This window comes from Osmerus mordax, chromosome 20 (genome assembly GCF_038355195.1).
Source record: "Osmerus mordax isolate fOsmMor3 chromosome 20, fOsmMor3.pri, whole genome shotgun sequence".
Classification (NCBI taxonomy): domain Eukaryota; kingdom Metazoa; phylum Chordata; class Actinopteri; order Osmeriformes; family Osmeridae; genus Osmerus; species Osmerus mordax.
This window is the reverse complement of record NC_090069.1, coordinates 5,770,482-5,787,786: the sequence shown is the minus strand read 5'-3', so window position 1 is coordinate 5,787,786 and position 17,305 is coordinate 5,770,482. Positions and strand designations below refer to the sequence as shown.

The following is a 17,305-nucleotide window of genomic DNA, read 5'->3' as shown; positions in this document are numbered from 1 at the left end:
ACCTCTTCCTCTTTGCTAAATGCAGGTAAAAGAGATTTCATCATGTGGCTGAACCTAAATCACAACCAAGCAAGTCCATGGGCAAAACAGGCAAGGCATGAAGTGTGAGGAGAAACGTCTTCCGGGGGAAATAAGATACATTTCCCCTGTTAGCTCTCAAGAGTTGTGTTCTTAATTCCAGCCCTTCTGATCAATGTCATAAACACAGTGTAGATTTTCATTTCATTTAGTCATTTAGCAGACGCTCTTATCCAGAGCGACTTACAGTAAGTACAGGGACATTCCCCCGAGGCAAGTAGGGTGAAGTGCCTTGCCCAAGGACACAACGTCAGTTGGCATGACCGGGAATCGAACTGGCAACCTTCGGATTACTAGCCCGACTCCCTCACCGCTCAGCCAACTGACTCCCTAGGGGATCCACTGTCTATCTTCCCTCTTGTGTTGTGAGGCTGTTTCGGAAGGCCAAACCTTTGCTATCTCATCAATTCTTTCCAGTTGGCTTCACGGCATGTTCCTCCTGGTTTACACCCTCTCCAGGTACACACTGTTCCTGTTCTCTGCCAGCAACGGGGCACCTGGAAGTGCTTAAGCTCCGGCACTCTTCCTCATCGTTTGTGTTTATCACCCTCAGTCATACCAAGCGGTTATGTCTCCACTAGTAAAAAATACCAACATTTAAACTATTTAATTCCGACAATCAAAGGTTTTCAGGGAAATAAATGGAATTGTTTTCTAGTTTGAGTTATTGCTTATGTGCTAACAACACCACCTTGAGCTTAGACCGTGTAAATACACACATTCAATGAAATAGACTAATACATCAAAGACAACCAGCAGAGTGTGCTATTGCTTCATTGTAATCATCTGTACAAATCTGTATTGTGATATTTGCAGACATGGGTTCAACCCAAACCATGGGACAGACATGTAAAAGAGACGCAATTCTTAAACCATGAAAAATTGTTTTAATGTTATTGGCATTTGGTCAGACTGAAGTCGAACAAACTGTATGGTATTAACTCTAAATAAGCAGCATTTTGGTTCACACACTTTATTGTGTTCTTAAAAAAAAGCAACCATTCTATGCACAAGTGTGCCATTCCAGTAGTTTTCAAATGTCTTCACAAAAAAAGAATTGGAAGACAGCAATAGTTTACATCCACACAGCTTAAAGATTAAATTGTAATTTAGCAATAAATGAAATACAACAAAGCATGACCTCTGGCACCAATGACTGGTGGAAGTCATCCCCACATTCAGTCCAAGCTACGCTGTCCGTTTGACAGTCCACTTTAGTTATACTTCAGGTCTCAGAACCTCACGGTCTTCGTTCACAGCCTTTATACCAGGGGAGTTGTTAGACATAAAACTCTACTGGGGCACATGCCCCTATTCATATCCCTTTTCTTCTTTCAAGCTTGCTGCGCACAATGCACTACTAGGCTATAGAAACTAGTCTTGCTTAACCCATTTTATACAGTTCAGAGACGCAAGTTTGATAACAGCTTTCAGGGACATCAATAGTTAATGCAAGTGCGCAACTCTTTTTCGCTTCATTTGAGCGCAAATACTGTTTTTTTTTTCTTTTCTTTTTTCTTTTTATATTTTTGTCAAAATAAGATGATCTGTAGGGCTATCATTTAGAAACTTTCTTTAGTTTAGTAATGTTTTCTTAGCCGACCTCAATTCTGACTTGTGTGCCGAGTCCGACACCTGGACTGGACTGCAAACTCAAACTTGAGATTTTACTGGGGCACAGCAGATTTATACTGGGGCATGTGCCCCAGTAAAAAGGGTCTAACGACACCCCTGCTTTGTGCAAGAGTGCCAAGAATTTTTTTTAACACTTGAAAAGCAAAATGCTGCTGACTAGATTTCTATTATAGGCATGTGTCTAGCAATGCTGTAAGGTTCAGATGCGACTTTTCATAAATGCTGACTTAATAACTCTGTGGACTTCTATTGAAGTAACTTGAGAGGCAATGGCACACCAAGCGTGTTACCAACCAGTATTTTGGATGGTAGTCAAATGATCTCATGTCCATTCACTCTCTTTCTTGATTTGTCGGTGAGTGATTCTGCTTTTTCTGCCACATTGTCACCATGAAAGGGGGACATCTGAGGACTCCATTTCCCACAATGCTCTCCTGGAAATTGACCTTGACACAAAGCTTTGGCTCCCTCGGTCCTGTGGTAAAATGGGACGTGATGTCGAATTGAAGGCCACAGTTGTTGGGGAGTAGTGTTTGTTGGCGGTGAGGCCACAGTGCATCTGTAATGGGGGGTAGAGTCATCTTCAGTCCCATGGACTCCTCCAGCTGAGATTTATCAACAGGCAGCAGGATGTAAGCACGCTCCAAATGTTCTCCAGCCTCACACTTAATCTGTGTTGACCAGCAGTATTCTCCTTGGTCACCTGAGGAAAAGGACCATATTTTTACACATCCTTGTACAGGTGAACTCTGTGCCTCTGATTTTTATTCACTTTGTAAAATATTTCACAATGATTATTGTGATAAATTATACATTTCACAATTTAAAGAGCATACCCTTAATACTATAGTTTAATGAAGCAGTGGCCTGCTTACTCTACCTCTTTACTAATACTGTACTGTAATCAATATCAGGCTCAGAATTAGCTTTATTCGCCATTTATAAATATTCGCCACGCTTAAATATAAAAAGTAGAAACAGTCTAAACAATTCTAAAACAATACTATACAATGTAAGATCTAAAATATAAAATAAGATCTAAAATTAAATAGAATAATGACAAAGGAGTTCAAAATGTTTGTCAAGAGATGGAGAGATAATGGTATCATTGACATTTTCTCACCTGCTGATGAGTCTTTAAAGCGCATCGTCCGAGTGTCCCGGACCTGCAGCTTTCTCATGTAGGTCCCCGTAGTGCAGTCCAGCACACATTTGGATGGATTGGCCAGATCTCTGTCCATCTCTTCCAGAGTTTTGACAGAAGTCGTCACCCCACACTCAGTACCAACACCGAGAGTTCCCATTATCAAGAACAGAGGAAACAGATAACCACAGGAAAGCCAAAAAGAGAAGGAGCTCGCCATTTTGACCTGTGAAAACTCAAAAGTTGATGCAGAAAGTGTAGATGCTGTCTTTCTTGTCGGTGCTGTTCCCAGCAGTTGATGTAACTTGGTTCAATCCTTGGGAATTATCTTAAATGGCTACATAACTCCACATTCCAAGTTACACACATACACAAATCCAAAGAACCAGGGAAAAAAGAGTCAATTTTAAGAAGAAAAATGAATGCACTGCTACTGAAATGCTGGAGCCGCTTTTTAGAAGTGCGCAACATTGATGCTTATCTCTGGGGTGTATTTCCGTAACAGAGTGCCAACATTTCTCCAACCGTTTCCCCCCACCCTCTTTCTGGCCTCTGCCACACTCTAGATCCTAAACACATGTCATAAATATGAACTGAATAGATCAACTAAACAGCTGTTAGAGTCATAAACTGTATACTTCATCTATTTTATAAAGTCTAAGGTGCAGTTAGATCATTCTTTACTCATCAGATATTACGTTTTCAATTTACATACTGTTTCCATTAAAAACAGTCAGAAGCAAAAACATTTTTAAAGGGTTTTATTCAAAGAAATTAAACAGATAATCATGCAGTTGATAGATACTGTAGCACCCCTAGCCAGGATGCTAACTCAGGATAATGGAATGGGAGATAAAGAAGGTTTCTTGCAGATACACGTTCTCGCACACACACAGGAGTGGAGCCATACAGAGAGGCCTTGCCCACCAAGCCCCCCTTATAGAGGCTACAACATGGGTCCCTACACGCACCTGTCCAACAAGCCCCCCGGAACTGCCACTTCAACACATTTTAATTATTACACGTTGATCCCAGTAGCATATGGGGCCTGCCCCCCCCCCTCCCCCCTGATTTCTGATTGCTTTCAATACAAAATTAAGGAATTGTTGACCCTCTAAAAATACAATTATGGCTATGCTACTGGTTGGCCGATCTGAATTTATGAACAGAACAAAATATCTTTACAAAAATGGGGCTTTGTTTGAGGGAAAATAATTATTGTTTCACCTTTGCCTTTAACACTAGCCAAAACATGAAATATGGAGCTTAGCCAACCAGGGCATTGGCAGTGGATGTTGAAGGAAAACTACAGCAGAGTTGGCAAAGCATAGATAAAAAATAAAAATGTGAGGAATCTTATTTGGAGAAAATAGATTATTTGGTGGTTGTTATATTGAATATCCCATGTTTAAAAATACTGGAAAAAGGAGATGTACTTAAGGTGTACTACAATCAACCCTTTCCTTCTAAATGTATTAAAAGCTTCAGTGTTGGTAACACCGCTCAGAGAGAGTTGAGAGAGCTCTGGCCTCTGAATGTTAAGCCAGGGTTCAAATTTTTGGGGAGAACACTCAGAAGCTTGTCTTTAATCCACTGCCAGTTGCCAGTCATGCAAAAGGAAACATTGCTATTTAAAATAGTTCAGAATGCATATCAGATTAAGCCAAGACTAACATTCATCTATTAACTGTCAAACTTTATTAATAGCTCCCACAGTTTCTGCAATCACATTCCAGGAAGTAGAAAGAAACTTGAATTTGGCTCTTACACTGTTTTAGGAAATGTCTCTACAGATTTTCAATGTTTAAAAGTTTTTCTCTAAATTATATTTGTTGGGATTGTAATAAATAATTTATGTGTTTTCAGTCACAAGGTATTTTGGAAGGATGAGGCCCCATGCCAATCAGGCTTAATGATACCAGCAGCAGTCTTACTTTAAGGGCATACATTTTTGACCAAAAAGCTTTCTAGCAGGTGGGTGCTTGGGGCTCAGTCCTTACTGGGGAAAGGCTGGTTTCCTGGGCCGCAGCCACACAAACTGGTCATCTGAACAGAGGATATGACCAGGGATCGCTGTTCATCCATGTACAGGAAAGGCAACAGTTCCTGTGAGGTCGGCTGGCAGCATGACATCTGCATCAATAAGACAACAGATCAAGAGAGGTTGAGAGAAATATTAGGAATTTAACAAAGTTAAATTAACAGCTGTACTGTAGGTAGCAGTAGTCTATAATGTCTCACAAGTTTAACTGGTGTTTCTCACAGGCGACCTTGCACATGACCCGTGTCTTGAAAGATTAAAACATTCTATTTCCACAGCTGGATAGACAAAGCACTGTTATCTATTTGGGCAGAAAAAGTCTGAGAGTGAGTCTAGAGCACTCTCTTTTCTCATCGTTTATTACAAATGTGTAGTTGTAAAAGCCTGTGGAAACTGTGATTTTATCGTGTCTCACACAAATACAATCTGGTGAGAACGAGGCTCATTATACACAGACTGGAAAAAATATACATTTTTCAATGATTGTATACACGTCGTAAAGCTATCGATAAGATCACAGATAACCATTTTAGAAATGTACAGTTTCACATACATGATGTACTTTGTAGATATGGTATTTCTGTTATTTTATACTCTGTGTTGTATGGGGTGTGCAAGCATTACCGGCAAGGGGGTGTTACGAGTGTTCAGAGAGTGTGCTGGGGAATGGGTGTTGCTCAGGTTCAGTTGGAGGTTGCAGGGGACACACTGGATGAAAGTGAAGCTCTCTGGATAAATGACCCAGTTTTCCCAGCCAAGATCTATTAGATTGTTTTGACATAGACAGAGTTGAGTAACAATGCACACTTTACCAACACACACACACACACACTATTGTTGTTTCTGTTTGATGGTCCCTACTGCTCACCTTTCAGGAAAATCTGGGAAGCTTTCTGACAGCACTTCTGTTCTGTGATGTTGACAGCCGTGGGGCCCTGAGAGTCGACCCCAGGCACTGAGGGGAAAATAAACAAACATTCAGCACTCCTAAATAACACATTGTGTACAACTAAGCATTGAATGCAGGATGGTTTGAATTACATCCCTGGTTCTGTTCTGACCCACCTGCTCTTTCCTGGGGGGTATGGGAGATGGTGCTGAAAACAGCCTTCCACTGCTCTCGGATGCCAGTCAGTCCACCAGAAGGCAGTTGGGGCTCCATCTGCAGGTTTAGACCACCAAGGATGGTCTTCTTTATGCTTTGTAGTGACTGTCCGTGCCACCTGGAGAGCAAAGTATCATCATCAACTTCACATACATTTTCTATTGTCAGACATGAGTGCTTTAGCTCGGGAAACATTCTAAGAAGCTCACATGAATCACGTGATCATATTAATCTAGTAATTGACTCACCTGACATTGTTGAGGTTTGAGGAGAGTGCCTACAACAGTTCATAGTAGTTTAAAGAATGCTGTCTTTTCTCTCAAATGTTTACAGTTAGTTATGGAGTCAATGCTAAAAGCTATTTGTGTTCCATTCAAGCGTATGGTTTCAAATCAGGCTTTCAAAATGGATTTCAAATCAGAACAACCATTTTGTTTTTCTGAATGGGTATTTTTAAATCACCATGCTGAAACAAACTGCTAACAACCCAGCACCCCTCATCACATCAATATTCCAAATTGATGTGATAATGTTTGTTTCAATACAATATCCTAATGTATCTGTCCCATGTGTAGGATTTGTCTCAAAGTTGTTTTGCAGACCAAAAGGACCTTTTTGTATTCCACAGTGCAATCTTTTGAGTGCTTGACAGGGAGAGATTGATTATGTTGCTAATGCCTGAGGAGAACAGCCTGTTACACAAGCTGACACGGCTGATAAAACTCCAGGCCATAGGATTTTTCCACCTACCTAAAATTTGGCATGGGAATGTTCCCCAATAAAAATGACTTCACAAACCTTTCTGTGTGTCTGGCCTGTGACTTTGAGCCTATTCAGTTGACTACCTTCATCTACAAAGGGTAACTGTATGCTAAATAGAGGTAAATAGAATGACCTTCCAGTAAGGGAATTTCAACCAAGCTAATAAATTCGGCTCTCTTTGACTGGCTTGCGAAATCAATCAAGCAGCTTTGATGGCGTCCAGATTATTTTCTATCCGATACACACCCACAGACAATATACATATGAGTGGCCCTTACTTTTATTTACAACATCTTCAGTTTTGAAACACTTGACATTACATTTTCCAAGCACCCTACTTAAAAAACACAACAACAAAAAACAGGGTCAGAGAGTTGGAGAGCCTAACTTTGGATTTTCATTCAAATGGATATTAGTTGCTTCCTGTTGATTGTAAATGTGTAGCGACTAGCCAAATTTGATCTAAATTGCACAAATATTGCAAACAATTAAAAAAACGTACTTGTTAGTTTGTAAAACTAACAAGTAAGTTTGTAAAATAAAAAATTTGTAAAACTTACTTGTTAGTCGTAGCAGCATGAGTTTCGGAGATGGAAGGAAAGTCCTTCTCAGAGGGCTGCAGAACAAATGTTCTCCCAAGTGAGAAACCAAGGGGAACCAACATCACAAACAAAGCCAGTGACATTTTTGATACCTAATAAGCCAGGTAGAAAGAAATATCCCAAATGCAACTGTCCGAACTAGATGGGATTCTAAAGGAAAAACTGATATTGGTCCCGCAGGCTTGGTGGCAGAGGAAGAGGAGTCTTGACGAGACTGACAGGGATGTTTTTGAAATCAGTCAGGATTTTAAGTGGGGCTACTCTACACAGAAAGAGAGCATCTATTGTTTGTGGCAGCCTGGGAAGCTTCATTTTATCTCTGCATTCACCAACTTGGCCTTGGAATATTTAACATTGTTATCCTGCAAGTGTGATATGGAGAGAGAGAGATCCCAATTACCAAGACAAAAACATTGACTGCATTTCCATTGAGTAAAAGGAAGTGATTTTTAGTTATTTTTTACAACATCCTAGTTTCAACAGAATGTGACATGTTAAAGGCATTGCACCTGTACTGATATATTCAGAGCCCGGGACAAGGCCAAGATATGCTTTCAAATAAATGACATTGCTAACCAGCATCTCGGCACCTATAGACTAGCTAAGTGTTTTGCTAGACAGCCCTATGCCTTAGTGTTTTGCTGTAATTTTTGGTGTTACCTAGCTAGCCAGGTATCTTACAGTTTTCCAAATATAACCGTGTAATTTACATCTTTGACACCCTTTGTTTAATTTGTTCTGGACAATTCAGGGAAATATGTGGTTGAATCGAAAAACTCAGCTATCTGAACACTTGTTCACAGATTTTAGATACTAACAGAAATGTTTTCCTTGTGGGGACATTTAGTTGGTTTCCACCCACAAGATCAAGAGCCATTTCTAGGGTTAGAATCAGTGTTAGAATTATATCAAGGGTTGGGGTTCAGAGGTTAAGGTTAGAAATAGTTTTAGGGTTAGGATTACATCAAGGTTTAGACTGAGCTAGAGTTAGATTTTTGGGTTAGGGTTAAGGTGAGGGTTAAGGTTAGGAGTTAAGAAAACAGCAGTGTTAATGGGACTCAATAATGAGTCCCCACAAGAATAGCAATACTATATGTGTTTGTGTGTGTATGCCCACCTAAAATAACTACACACATCTGGCCACCCATATGTAAAATATTCTGGGTACGCCACAACATGGAGAGTCAGTGTAACAAAATTATAATGTTGCCAGTGCCAAGGTCTGAACACTAGGGGCTGATAGCAATGCAGTTCTTGTTGAGGGGAAGTTGTACAACTCCCATCATTACCTCCCCTTACGTCTCAACGCATCAATCTTGACTGATAACCTCTGAATAATATTTATGCTTTGCACCTGCCATTCAAGGACATGAATTCCAGACCGAAAACTAAAGTGTAACAATAATGAAGACTGTTGCAGTAGGCTACAATGATTGAAAAAAGCAAAGCAGCTTCAAAACTGTTCCAGACATGCGTGGTGGAAGGGCAGCTTCACGTCCTCAGGTGCCCTCTCTTTGCTGAGGCCTGAACTTGATCACCTGACACGTAACATCAGCCAGTATGACCTGAGCTGAACTCTGATCTGAGCATCAAATATGAAATGTGAAGTAATACTGGGACACAACCATAAACCATAAGCTAGTATTAGCTTATGTGCTAATGTTCCTGCTATTTTGTTTCTCCTGAAACAGTATGCTACAGTGTGCAATCTAAGGTAGGCTACCTATGTTAGAGTCCTGTACGGTTTCGTTTTTTGGAGCCGTAACCGAACCACGCAGGCAACATCCGACCCGCAATATATGAGTTCTGAACCGCAATTGTGAACCCCTGCAGGTTGAAATAGGCTCAACCCCTAAAATTATATTTTAGCGGGTTACCTGCGGGAAACCACGGGTATACCCGACCCGGTGCAGGACACTAATTTACGTCACAGTAATCAAACCCGTCTTCACCCACCACACACACCTCCTTTTCTGGAAGTTGGTGTTGACTGGATCCAAAATATTCCTTAGAAAGTATTTTTTTTATTAAAAAAATTGCATGTGAATTGTCAGCTCAAACTCTCAATGGTCACCTTTGTGGTATATAGATGTCTAATGGATGGTTTATAGATGTCTAAGGAGGACAGCCTTTAAGAGAGAAAGCGATTCCCCATTGATCTGTCACATCAGAATTTTGATTTTGGTTACGAAAGTCTGGAAATTTGAGTGAGAATGTCGCCCGGTAGACCGCATAGTTAGGCGGCAGCCATGTCTTCACGTCATGTCACAAAGTTCATAATTTTACAGTTTTACAGTCAATTCTACACCTAAAGTCGAGCAGGGCAGCTTTCAAGATATATGGGAATTCTGATTTTAGCCAGCTGGTCCGATTATTTTTGTGATTTGTGTAAAACTGACAATCTGAGTGAGAATGCGTCCCCGTTAATGTTTTGACATCGTTAGCCTCAGTCAGACTCGGGTCGCTCACTGGCAGTGTGTACAATGTTGTATTTCACTCCATTCTACACTTTAAACGTCAGGGAGGACTGCCTTTTGTAGATACAAGCCTGCTGAAGATATCCAGAATCTCGGATTTCTTTAACCAAGCCTGTTTCATTCATCATTTGCCTGAGAAAGCGACCTCTGTTAGCCAGGCTAGTTTTGCCCGAACCAGCCTAGTTTTTCCTGTTCACTCCATCCTACACTAAAAACGTCAGGGAGTGGATGCAATGAGTAGGCTAAATGCCTGAAAATATCACGAGAAGGGAAATCTTAAAAGGACGTTTAAGTCATAGAGATTAGGGCAATTTTTACACCGGTCTGCCAAATGTATTCGTTGATTCAGCTATGAGGCTGCCTCTTGCAGGGGAAATGAGAAGACATCATATTTCATTCTACACTTAACTCGTATTTTGAGTTGTAAATGAGCAGCAAAAAAAAGATGCTTTTAAATCTATGTAATCTTTATAAATAATAAGTAGGCCCTATGCATTTTTATATAAAATATACAGAAATATCAGTTGTAAAAATGTCATTAAAAAACGGACCCCTGTGCAACCGACGCAAGCAAGCACACCCTACAATTTCCCCAGAAATTGTACCCTCTCTAGTTGTTAATGTTATATTAATATAAAACTAGTGCACAATGCATGTGATGCAGTTGGTGATTAAGATGCCAGCAAAACACACAAATTCAGATTACTTAAAACTATAAATAGTGCAGTGCCCGTGATAAAATTGGTGGCACACACACACATGTCTTAAATGCAAAATACATGAGTTACTGGATGAAATTCAGCATGTGTGTCACATTTCATTGTGTGATTTCCTGTGCTACAGGTAGCCATGCACACTGAGAAGTTAAGGTGAAGATGTGATCTGATTCACAGTTTCTCACAGAAACGTTTTTGAATAAGAGGGAATGTGACCATTGTTCTCCCTATTCTTCATCTCTTTGCTCTCTTCTCCTCACGGGCTTTTGCCATGAGTTCTGTCCTCTTTGTCTTGTTATTGTTCTCGCTCTCTGATTTACAATAATCATGTTAAAGTAGGTACGATTACAATAATTTCTTTTGTAACATATTTGTATGGTTCTCTCAGATCTCCTCTAGTTCATAACATGAATGGGAGTGACTTGTAAAAGAGACACGTCTTGAACCATTTAAATTGTTTTAATATTATTGGCATTCAGTCAGACTAACAAACTGTATGGTATATACAACTCTAAATAAGCAGCATTTTAGATTCACAAACTCCTGTATGTATTTAATCAAAAGCAAGCGTTCTGTGCAGAAATGTGCCATCTCAGAAGTTTTTGGAATGTCTTGAAAGAATTACTATTACAGGAGAGCAATAGCTTACACCCATACAGCTTATTTAAAGATGAAATCGTCATTTTGCAAGAAATGAAATACAACAATTTCCTTTCGCTTCACAAACCATGAACTCTGGCACCAATGACATTCAGTCCAAGCTACGCTGTCCATTTGACAGTCCACTTTAGTTATGCTTTAGAACCTCACGGTCTTAGTCCACAGTCTTTGTGCAAGAGGGTAAAATACACGTAAAATACAATATACTGCTGACTAGATAGATAGGAATGATCAGTTAACAACTCTGTGAACATATTTTTAAGTAACTTGATAGGCAATGGCACACCAAGCGTGTTACCAACCAGTATTTTGGATGGTAGTCAAATGATCTCATGTCCATTCACCCTCTTTCTTGATTTGTCGGTGAGTGATTCTTCTTTTTCTGCCACATTGTCACCATGAAAGGGGGACATCTGAGGACTCCATTTCCCACAATGCTCTTCTGGAAATTGACCTTGACACAAAGCTTTGGCTCCCTCGGTCCTGTGGTAAAATGGGACGTGATGTCAAATTGAAGGCCACAGTTGTTGGGGAGTAGTGTTTGTTGGCGGTGAGGCAACAGTGCATCTGTAATGGGGGGTAGAGTCATCTTCAGTCCCATGGACTCCTCCAGCTGAGATTTATCAACAGGCAGCAGGATGTAAGCACGCTCCAAATGTTCTCCAGCCTCACACTTAATCTGTGTTGACCAGCAGTATTCTCCTTGGTCACCTGAGGAAAATGATCATGCTTTTACGGATCCCGGTACAGGTTAAGTCTACTGTATATGTCTCTGATCTTAATTGACTTTGTAAAACATCAGAAAACATTTCATAAGGATGACTTCTACAATCTAAAGAGCACACCCTTACTACCAAAGTTTCATTAAGGACTAACCTACTCTATGTATTCACAAATACTGTACAGTGTATGACAGAGATACAATTATCATCATAAAAAAATATTTCTCACCTGCTGATGAGTCTTTGAAGCGAATTGTCTGAGTGTCTCGGACCTGCAGCTTTCTCATGTAGGTCCCCGTAGTGCAGTCCAGCACACATTCGGATGGATTGGCCAGATCTCTGTCCATCTCTTCCAGAGGTTTGACAGAAGTCATTGCCCCACACTCAGTACCAACCCCGAGAGTTCCCATTATCAAGAGCAGAGGAAACAGAAAATCACTGGAAAGACAAAAAGAGAAGGAGCTCGCCATTTTGAACTGTGAAAACTCAAAAGTTGATGCAGAAAGTGTAGATGCTGTCTTTCTTGTCGGTGCTGTTCCCAGCAGTTGATGTAATTTGGTTCAATCCTTTGGGATTATCTGAAATGGCTACATAACTCCACATTCCAAGTTAAACACATACACACATCCAAAGAACCAGGGGAAAAAAGAGTAAATTTTAAGAAAGAAAATGCATGCACTGCTACTGAAATGCTGAAGTCATTTTTTAGAAGTGCGCAACATTGATGCTTATCTCTGGGGTGCATTTCTGTAACAGAGTGCCAACATTTCTCCAACCGTTTCCCCCCACCCTCTTTCTGGCCTCTGCCACACTCTAGATCCTAAACACATGTCATAAATATGAACTGAATAGATCAACTAAATAGCTGTTAGAGCCATAAACTGTATACTTCATCTATTTTACATAGTCTAAGGTGCAGTTAGAGATCATTCTTGGCTAATCAAAATATTAAAGTTACTATTTACATACCTCAGATGAAAAGCACTATTTACATACCTCAGATGAAAAGCAGATGAAAATTATCTTTGGATGGCTTTATTCCAAGAATTGAAACACGTAATAATGCAGTTGATAGATGCGTTATTGACATTGGCCACCAAAGAAACGGCATGGTCAATGATAACATACATTTAAAACATTGTTATTAAAGTACTGGAATACAAAAGGCCTACATATTGTATATATATGTGATGAACATTACGATGACAATACAAAATGTGACATACAGTAAAGGAATTGCAAGGTAAAATGTACATGAAATACATGGAAAAACGTTCCAGATAAAAAGATGGAAGTGTTCCCACTGCAGTACTCTGAAAAACTATTAGACACAATATACTCAACAGAGTTATCCTCTTATATATTATGTGACAAACAGGGAAATTGTCACCATCATATGTTGGTCCATGTGAATTTATTAACAACCTCTCTTCACAGAAAAGGTGTTTGGTTTGATGAAAAACCGGAGCACTATTGTTTCTCATTTGCCTATCCTGGAACATGAAATATGAAGTTAAGCCAATCGGGGCAGTGGATGTTCATGGAAAACTACAGCAGAGTTGGCAAAGCATAGTAGATAAGAAAAACTTGTGGAACACAATTTGGAGAGAACACATTATCTGGCTGTTGAATATAATCCAGATAATAAAATACTGGAAAAAGAGTTGTATTTAAAGTATACTATAATCAACCTTTTCTTTCTGAATGTATTAAAAGCTCCAGTGTTGGTAACACTGCTCAGAGGAGATGGACCCACCCACTGAGAGAGTTCTGGCCTCTGAATGTTAAGCCAGGGTTCACATTTTTGGGGAGAACACTCAGAAGCTTGTCTTTAATCCACTGCCAGTTGTCAGTCATGCAGTGGGAAATATTGCTATCAAAAATAGTTCAGAATACATATCATTTTTCATTAGGCCAAGACTAACATTTATTATCTATTAACCATCAAACGTTATGAATAGCTCCCATTATTCTGTAACAGTATTCCAGGAACACTTTTTTAGGCAAAGTCTTTTCAGACATTGTCTTACAGAAGTTTTTGTTTCATAAATTTGATTTGTTGGGACTACAAAAAAGAGCTTTTCCTTGATGTGTTTTCAGAGTCACAAGGTATTTTGGAAGGATGAGGCCACATGCCTGGCTTGATAATAAGACAGCGACAATCTTACTTGAAGTGTATAATTCTTAGACCAAAAAGACAGCTTTCTAGCAGGTGGGTGCTAGGGGCTCAGTCCTTACTGGGGAAAGGCTGGTTTCCTAGCCACACAAACTGGTCATCTGAACAGAGGATATGACCAGGGATCGCTGTTCATCCATGTACAGGAAAGGCAACAGTTCCTGTGAGATCGTGTGGCAGCATGACATCTGCACCAATAGGACAAGAGACAGAAATGGTAGGAATTAACAAACATTACCACAGCTGTAGCACTAATCTCAACCAAATCACCGGTTCAATTGGTGTTTCTCACAGGCGACCTTGCATGTGGCCCTTGTCCTGAACATTAAAAAATTCTATTTCCACAGCTGGATAGATAAAGCACAATGTTTTATCACATAGACTAGAGCATTCTGTTTTCTCACATTCTGTTTTTCTTTATTACAAATATCTACATATAAAACTCTGTGGAAACAGTGCTTGTATCATGTCTTAACCAAATAAAATCAAACTGGTGGGAACGAGGACCATTATGCACAGAATTGAAAAAATACAGTCTTTTGGACTCATAAATAATAGTTTATAGTTTGTTTATAGTTCGATATGAATAATATCCCTATCACAGACAGCCATTTAAGAAACATAGTGTCACATCTATAAAGTAGATGTGTATAGAATATCTACACAGTACTTCTGTGATTTTCAATTCCATGGTATGGGGTGTGCAAGCATTACTGTCAAGGGGGTGTTAGGAGGGTTCAGAGAGTGTGCTGGGGAATGTGTGTTGCTCAGGTTCAGTTGGAGGTTGCAGAGGACACACTGGATGAAAGTGAAGCTCTCTGGATAAATGACCCAGTTTTCCCAGCCAGAGACAGGAAGCTTTCTGACAGCACTTCTGTTCTGTGATGTTGACAGCCGGGGGCCCTGAGAGTCGACCCCAGGCACTGAGGAGACAATAAACAAACATTCAGCACTCCTAAATAACACACTGTGTACAACTAAGCATTGAATGCAGGATGGTTTGAATTACATGCCTGGTTCTGTTCTGACCCACCTGCTCTTTCCTGGGGGGTATGGGAGATGGTGCTGAAAACAACCTTCCACTGCTCTCGGATGCCAGTCAGTCCACCAGAAGGCAGTTGGGGCTCCATCTGCAGATTCAGACCAGCAAGGATGGTCATCTTGTGGCTAGTGACTGCACCTGCCACCTGGAAAGCACAGTATCATCACCATCAATTTCACATCCATTTTTTTATTATCACAAAAGCTGAGCTCTTGAAGAATTCCATGAAGCCAACATGATCACATTAATAGAGTGTGTTGACTCTGTTGACGTCGCTGAGGTTAGAGGAGAGTGCCCACAACAGTTTTGTGTTTACAGTTCCATAGTTACAGAGTCAGTGCAGTCTGATTGTGCAACCTGAGAAGCTATAATTCAAAAGCTATTTGTGTTCCGTACAAGCATGTAGTTTTACTTGCATTTCAAATTGAAGCTCCATTTGGCTTCAGGATTGGGCATTTTGAAGTGACCATGCTGAAACAAACTGCTGTTAAATCAGCTATATTATTAATCACAATATACTGCATTATTTGTTTCATTACAATAGCAGAACTATATCTGTCTCATGTGTAGTATTTGTCTGTGCTTTTGAATCTGTTTTGCAGTCTTTTTATACTCCACAGTGCAAAGTAGGGAGTACTTGACAAAGATTTATTGCATTGTTAATGGCTGAGCAGAACAGCCTGTTACGAGAGCTGACATATGGCTGGTACAAATCCAGGTTATGCTTTCCACACTGATCTGAAAGAGGGAATGGAAATGTTTTCCCCTTAAAATAAAGCCTCGGAAAAACCTCTGCAACTACTTTTGTACATGAACCTTTGTGGCATATTATCTAATCCTCTAATACAAACAAATAACCTTTTCATAATTTGTTGCACAATAAGATTAGCCAAATACAGTATATCACATATTTGCTGCTTCTTGAGTAGTTTGTCTCAAAGATTGTAAAATGTACGAAATAGCAGGAGTGTCTGAGATTGACATTCAGTCCTTTTTAGAGGGCTGCGGAACAAATGTTCCCCTTAGTGAGCAACCAAAGAGAACCAACATCACAAACAACGCCAGTGACATTTTGGATACCTAGTAAGCCAGGTAGAAAGGAATATCACAATGCAACTATCTGAACTAGATGGGGTTCTACAATAGAGAAAGATATTGGTCCTGCAGTCTTGATAAGACTGACAGGGATGTTTTTGAAATCAGTCAGGATTTTGAGGGGGGCTACTTTACTCAGAAAGAGAGCATCTATTGTTTGTAGTTGTCTGGGAACCTACGTTTTATCTCCGCATTCACCAACTTGGCCTTGGAATATTTAACATTGCTGTTCCCTCACTGTGAGATGGAGAGAGACAATGATGTTGTTTTTTTAATTGGCTGGTTACGTGGTCCAGATTCATATGTTTAATTTGTAACCTCTATAAATGATTTAGTGTCCATCTCCTACTTCTAACCTAAATTAGAGGAACAGGTCATGTTTGCTAATCGTTGATTCTTTGCCAGAGAGGTGGTGGAGAAACCAAGCTCTTTTTACAACTCTAAATCATTGAAGAACCCACCTGTCTTTTCAAGAGTCTGAGCAATGTTACCAAGAGTCTTCTATTAGTTAATAAAGAGCTGCATCTCAATGACTCAATAAACAGTCAATAATCGGCCACACCCCAAAATATTTTAAAACCCATTTTCAACTGAAAGAAAGAAGCTATTTGGATACATAGTCGGGTATGGGGTTGAAGCCCATGATGTAGCAGATGATTAAGATGTTGAGTTAGTTAGGTGTTAACTTGAGTTTGTGCGCGTTTGCATAAAAGGGGCGCATTTGACAATGCAGGCAATTAGTCTATTGCTCCATATTATTCCCCAGAACAATGCACGCTGATATTGTCAGGATATGAGAAGTTTAAAGAAAGGTTAACAGCTAAATATAACAGGATGGTGGTCATCAAAGCCAGGGAAGTTTGTTCTGTACAGAGTATTCTATAGGCAAAATATTTAACTTTATAGTAAATATATAATAAATATATATAGATTTTTAAACGATTTCGCTCTCTGAAACATTCAGATCAACGTGTCATCGGGTTTCTTCTAACTTATGTGGACAGGACAGCTGTATGCCAGCATCTATGCAAGGGAACTAAAGGGAAAGGG

The 17,305-nt window shown here is 39.9% G+C and overlaps 1 protein-coding gene across 1 annotated transcript; it reads right to left on the bottom strand.

Annotated features, from left to right (window-relative positions):
- Positions 1–4,846: 4,846 nt before the first annotated feature.
- Positions 4,847–7,450, bottom strand: LOC136964239 (bone morphogenetic protein 4-like). Its single transcript, XM_067258261.1, has 5 exons — positions 7,326–7,450; positions 5,964–6,121; positions 5,767–5,853; positions 5,523–5,659; positions 4,847–4,990 (listed from the first exon to the last, which is right to left on the bottom strand). The coding sequence occupies exons 1-5, from the start codon at positions 7,448–7,450 to the stop codon at positions 4,847–4,849; spliced, it is 651 nt and encodes a 216-aa protein (XP_067114362.1).
- Positions 7,451–17,305: the final 9,855 nt, after the last annotated feature.

Bases quoted from the DNA above. Each gene is read 5' to 3' on its own strand.
- LOC136964239 (XM_067258261.1), bottom strand. From the start codon at position 7,450: ATGTCACTGGCTTTGTTTGTGATGTTGGTTCCCCTTGGTTTCTCACTT. The intron at 5,660-5,766 runs GTGAGCAGTAGG...ACAATCTAATAG, and splicing joins TTCCCAGATTTTCCTGAAAG to ATCTTGGCTGGGAAAACTGG. The intron at 4,991-5,522 runs GTAATGCTTGCA...TTATTGATGCAG, and splicing joins CTCGTAACACCCCCTTGCCG to ATGTCATGCTGCCAGCCGAC.